The sequence below is a fragment of the Fukomys damarensis genome, unplaced genomic scaffold, assembly GCF_012274545.1.
Source record: "Fukomys damarensis isolate Sample0158 unplaced genomic scaffold, DMR_v1.0_HiC HiC_scaffold_32, whole genome shotgun sequence".
Classification (NCBI taxonomy): Eukaryota; Metazoa; Chordata; class Mammalia; order Rodentia; family Bathyergidae; genus Fukomys; species Fukomys damarensis.
The window spans coordinates 48,862,249-48,868,661 of NW_022900944.1; the positions used below are offsets into that span (position 1 = coordinate 48,862,249).

Here is a 6,413-nt window from a genome sequence, read left to right on the forward strand (position 1 = left end):
ATATATATGTATTTGTAATATATGCAAGGGGCCAAAGACTAACATGTGAAACGAACCTGTGGCTCAGACACCTTTCAGAAGGACAGGTCTCTAGAAGGCAGGGAACAAGCTCCTGCCCACAGCCCACGGGGAAATGGGACTTCAGTCCTCGACCCCAACAGGATTGCATTCTGTCTCCCACTGTGGTAGCCGGCAGAGGACCCAGCCTCGCCACACCCAGACTCCTGTTCCATGGAAGCTGAGGTAATAAACGTGGTGCTGGTTCGGCCACTCGTTTGTTTTTGTGGTCATTTGTGGTGCAGCATAGAAAAGGGACCAGCATAGAGAGCTCAAGTGAAGCGCAGTGGTAGGCTGCTGGCCCAGTGGACTCTTGGATTCTTCTGCACAGTAGCCAGGTGTGGTAATGCACATCTGTAGTCCCAGCACTATGGGAGGCTGAGGCAGGAGGATCACAAGCGTGACTGTAGTCTGAGCATCTTAGTGACTTAGCGTAGACCCTGTCTCAAAGTAAAAAACATAAGGACTGATGTGACAAGTCCCTAGGCTGAACCCCAGTGATACCATGGGATGGATGTGACAGATTCCAGGCTCTTGTGTAAGATGAGCAAAGGTTGCACATGTACATAAATGGTGATCACAGGAAGAAGTGCTCAGAGGAGATCTGAAAGATGGTGCTGGGCTGACAGGAAAGTAAAAAGCACACAGATGAATCAGGCGTTTGCCCCTCCCCTCCCCTCCCCTCCCCGTACCAGGGATCAAACTCTGGACCTTGCGCTTTTGAGGCTTTTTTTTAGCTCAGTGGCGGAACCACTGAACTAAATCCCTGGCCTCTTCAGGTTTTTCTAAGAAGTGTGTCCCAGCCTGGTGCCTCTTGCTGGTCTCGGTAAGGGGGACAGGAATGACTGACAGGGTTCCGGGTCGCTCTGAGTCAGGGCGCGTTCTAGAGTTCACTCTAAGTCACAAGACGCAATGGAAGAAGGGTTGGCCCTGGGTTGCTGCCAAATTCAAGTGGGTGGTGGGGGTGGTCTCCCAACCTCCATTGTGCTGCCAGTGCTACTAGTACTGAAAGAACAAAATGAAACAGAAGTACAGAGAATATGTATCAGGAACCCTAAAACATGCACATTTCTAAATGATTAGAAGTCTTGTTTGGAGGCCAGGAATGGTGGTGCACACCTGTAATGCCAGTACTGGGAGGCTGAAACAGGAGGATCACTGAATTTGAGGCCAGCAGGAGCTACATAGTGAGTTCAGGGCCAGCCTGGATTACACATAGAGACTCAAAAAAAAAAATGTTGTTTTGACTAGAAAGCTTCAATAATATAAAGGTGTAAATTCTGTTAAGTAAATCAAATACCAAAACCCCCCGGGTCCTTTGAGGAACATAAGTAGATTGCTGAGCAGTTCCTCTTGGAGACACCAGGAGTGGGCGGGCAGAGCACGGGGCTGCGGCAGCCCGGCACACAGCGTGGAGCTCAGGCAGCGGAGACCAGGTGTCCTGAGGTTGGACAGTGGCCTGGACACAGTGGGAAACAGCTTATCGGTGTGCTGACCTCACTCTTTACTCAGAAGTCCACAAAGTTTGATATAGAAAATAAAACTAAAAGTACTAAATGAAAATGGTTAAATGTTTTTATCAGTTTAGAATAGCAAATGCTTTTCTCAGTCTTCTGGCAGAAATATAAATGGATACATTTTTGGGGGGTGGTGGGAGTGAACCCAGGCCTCCTGCGTGCCAAGTATGTGCTCTGCCAATACGCGATAATAATCTTTATAGAAAATAATTTGACAATATCTACCAAAATTTGAAAGCATTTATACAGTTTGACTCAGAATTCACCCAACTGATAAACTCTCATAGTGTGTAAATATATAACATGCCGGGAATCCCAGCACTTGGAGGCTGAGGCAGGAGGATCGCTGTGAGTTGGAGGCCAGCCTCAATTACAGAGTGAGACCCTGTGTCAAAAAATGAGAGTGAGAGAGAGACAAAAAAAGAGTCAAAGCGACAGACATAGAGACAAAGAGAAAAGCAAGCAAACAATGAAAAGGATTTAAAAATCTGAAATAATTTGCACTCTGCACATTGCAGAGAGCTGGGTGCATGAAGGATGGGACCCCTGGACAGAAGAGAAGCCAGGGCTGTGTGCAGGCCATGGGCACAGCTCAGCCGTGGTGCTAGGTACTGAGTGTGAGTGTAGGCCCGTGTGGGAAGGTGGGAACCATGGTGTGCATGTTAAATTTTGCATTAGTAATGTTGGCAGTGCACAATGATTACATTCACCATGGGGAACTGGTACATGTATATAAGCATGTGCGATCTTTACGTCAATTGTATTTTTTCAAGACAGGCTTCTCACTAAGTTGCCCAAATTGGCCTCAAAGTTAAGATTCTCTTGCCTCAGCCTTCTGAGCAGCTAAGTCTGCAGGTATGTGTCACTATCTGGATATTTTTTATTAACTTAATTATTTTTTTGGGTGCTAGGGATAGAACCGAGGGTGTGGTTCATGTTAAGCACATCCTACCGCTGAATATCTGCTTTAATTGAAAACATTCATCCGCCGCCTGCCTTGCAAGCACAAAGACCCGAGTTCGATCCCCGATACCAAAAAACAACAACAACAACAACAAAAAAAAATTCATAACTTTTAAAAGGCATAACATAGAAGATGATTTATAATCAATGTCAAAATGAATCTGCCAACTTACCGAAAATACAAAATATGGTGAAGCGTGATTTTCGGCTTCATATAGAGACAAGAGGAAGGACAGCCTGGGTCCCGGCACGGCCGTCCACCTCTCTTGACACACATCAAGGTTGAAGACTGGGTCCCCGTATCTTCCTCTTCCATCCTGACGACTGGTCCCTGGCAGTGAGTCAGCTCCCTGAAATGTTACTGCTGGGGATCTGCTCACGACCAGTGCCATTGTGGTCTGTGCTTACTGCAGAGCTCAGTATGGCTGGCACAAACGCAGCCTCCATGACGCTGTCAGGCTGGGTGTGGCTCAGACAGAGCGCTGCCCTGGCTGGGGCAAGGCCTGGTCCATCCCTGGTACAAGAATAAGTAAACACCATTGCTGTCATCGCCAAGGACTGTTCATCCTACTGTGCATCCAGCCCTCAAGGGCTCAAGGTACAAAGTGTGCTGCACAACTGTGTGACCAGTGTGACTTTTTTTTGTGGTTTTTTTTGCAGTATGGGGGATCAAACTCAGGACCTTGCATTTGCAAGGCAGGCACAGCATCACTGAGCTATGTCCCCTGCCCTGAGTGTGACTGTTTGTGAGGATCTTTTTAGTTTTTTGGGACAGGGTTTCACTATGTAGCCCAGGCTGGCTTCAAACTCAGTGGTTCTCCTGCTTCAGCCTCCTGAGTGCTGTGACTACAGATGTGTGGCCCCACGCCTAGCTGTAATTGTGTTTTTAAAGCATGTGGCCTAGTGTTCTGTGCGGTGCTGACAGGCGCCGGGGCACGCCCTCCCGTGCCAGCCTTGGAGTCACGGTGTCACCCCAACCCTCTGATCCTCTCCCGTTCCTCATAACCAGAAAATACACAGGAACAGCATCATCAGAAGGTCCATCTCTAGAGCCTGCAGGAAGCACCTGGCAGAGTCCTGTGGGGGAGATTTGACCAGAAAGAATCCTGGAAACCTGGACACGGCGGCCTGCATTGCTGCGGCAGAACTGCATCCCGTCTCTGTCCCCACAGCTGGCTGGTGGCACGTGAACTTCTTGCAGCAGGTGTCTGGGATCCACTTGGGCCGTGCAGCATCTCTCCTGCTAATGTGGCCTGGCTCCTCTCCTCCGGCCCACACGGGCCGCGCTGTGCAGGACGCGTCCCCACCCACTAAATGCCTGGATGTTTTATTCCCTCTAGAGAAAGCCAATGTGAAGCAGAAGCCGAGCAAGAAGAAAGCTGTCATTCCACAAATCGTCATCACTCGGGCTTCCACCGAGAGCCTAACCAGCTACAGTTCCCTGCGGAGCGAGGAGCAGAGGACCATTCAGGAGCAGGCCGACTGGGGCCCCTACTCACGACACAGGAGCCCCAGCACGGCCGCTGCCTTCAGCCCTCACGCCAAGGAATAAATGAGCGCAGGGAGCCGTGTGTACACTGAGTCTTGCTCGGCCCTGTGGGGAGCCCGTGTACTACATGCTGCACCTATGATCTAGTTCCAAGCCTCGGGGACTGGGTGGAGAGCAGGAGGGACCGGCCCAGGGTGCGGAGTGTACCACGTGAACGAGCTGGCACATCCCCAAGTCTGTGGGAAGTGGCTGGCTGTGCAGAGCTGGGGACACGGGTGGCTTGATGGCCCTTTAGAGGGTGTGAACGCTGTGCCCCAAACTCGGGAACAGGTCAGAGTCTGAGGACTGAGCTATGGTGTGATGCTCGGGCAGAGCAGTGGAAAGTCATGTTGGTGAGGGCTCCTAGCTGACCGTGAGCTGACCCAGAGTGCTGAGGCCCGAAGGGCCAGGTGTGTTGGTGCGCGCCCGTAACCAGCACTCTGGGAGGCTGCAGCAGGACTGCAAGACCGTATTGGGGGAGGGCAGCCAAGAGCCAAGACACTGAGGCTGTGGAAGTGGCCTTGCTAGAGCTGTCCTCTCTCTGGCTCCATGGACAAGAGATCTCTAGGGTGCAGAGCCAGCTGGGATCCAGTGTGGCACTGCAGGGCAGCCTCTCTGATGGGTCACCTCGCCGCAGCCTCAGGCCAGGGTGCTACAGAAGCCCTGCAGGCCTATCTAGTGTAGGAGTGTGTACACGTGCATGCGCGCGCGCACACACACACACAGTCCTACTATATAGTGTCATGTCTAGTATTCACACACATGTATTATACACTCACATGGTCCTATCTAGTACACAGCTGCACACAGTCCTTTCCAGTATACAGTCCTATCTAATACATGGTCCTAGCTAGTACACAGGCACCCACACATCCTATCCATTACACACACACAGTCTTTTTTTATTTTTATTTTTTGTGTTTTTGAGATAGGGTCTCACTGTATAGTTGAGACTGACCTGGAACTCACTGTGTAACCCAGGATGGTCTCGAACTCACAGTGATCCTCCTGCCTCAGCTTCCCAAGTGCTGGGATTAAAGGTGTGCATTGCCACGTCCGGCACGCACAGTCTTATCTAGTGCATACGCAGATAGTCATATGCAGTACATACACACAGTCCTACATAGTATATACAGTTATACCTTGTACACACAACCTACCTAGTGTATACCTATCTCCTAGTACATATGCACATATTTATTCAGTAAATACATGTACACATTCTATCTAGTACATACAGCCTCTGTAGTACATAAACATACTCTTCCCTGGTACATACACACATAGTCCTAAGTTGTACACACACACATACACACACACACACTACCCTAGCTAGTACATACATGCACAGTCTTATCTAGTACATACACAGAGTTCTATTTAGTGTTCACAGCAGTCTAAATTAGTACATATTATACACATGCAGTCCTATGTCTACATATATACACCGTTGTTCCTAGTACACACAGTCTTGTACCTGGTACACACACACACACACATACACAGTCCTGCCTAGTACACATATATACATGTAGCCCTTTTTAGTACCTACATTCATGCATGCAGATCTACCTACTACACATACACAGAGGCCTGTCTAGTACAGGTATGTAGTACCATATACCTAGTCCATGCATATATACATACAATCCTATTTGGTACATGCACATAGCATGCAATCAGTCCTACCTGGTACACAGATAATGCATTCAGGCCTATGCAGTTCATGCATACATACACATAAACATAGTTCTACTACATGCAAATGCATACATGTAAAGTATACTGTATAGTACATACATATAGTGCATATATAACATGCATACAGTTCTGTCTCATTCTTTTTTTTTGTTTTGTTTTTTGAGACAGGGTCTCACTATGTAGTTGAGACTGACCTGGAACTCACTATGTAGCCCAGGCTGATCTGGACTCACAGCGATCCTCCTGCCTCAGCCTCCAGAGTGCTGGGATTATAGGCATGCGCCAGCATGCCCAGCTTCTGTCTCATTCTTTATATAGGCTTGTTTATATCTTTATATGCCTATCTAGTACATACACATATACATATAGTCCTATCTAGCACATACATAAAACAACCCTACCTAGTACATACGTGCAAGCCAACCTAGTAATAAATTCATACGTGTAGGAAATCATGCATGTATACATGCCTACATATTGTAAGTAATACATACAGGCACACCTATCTAGTACATTCATACAATCCTCTGTGTAGATATATAATGGATAAACTTTTTTTTTGGTACTGGGGCATTGAACTTGGGGCCTTGCACTTGTGAGGCATGTGCCAGAACCACTGAGCTAAATCCCCAGATATATATATATAT

At 48.2% G+C, this 6,413-nt stretch overlaps 1 protein-coding gene across 1 annotated transcript in view; it reads left to right on the forward strand.

The window, feature by feature from the left end:
* Positions 1-4,975, forward strand: part of Spata33 (spermatogenesis associated 33) — an 11,423-nt gene extending 6,448 nt beyond the window's left edge. The window contains exon 3 of the mRNA XM_010627579.2: positions 3,878-4,975. Coding sequence (XP_010625881.1) covers positions 3,878-4,089 — 212 coding nt within the window. The 3' untranslated portion in view covers positions 4,090-4,975. The remainder of the gene's footprint in view (positions 1-3,877) is intronic.
* The last annotated feature ends 1,438 nt before the right edge of the window (positions 4,976-6,413 follow it).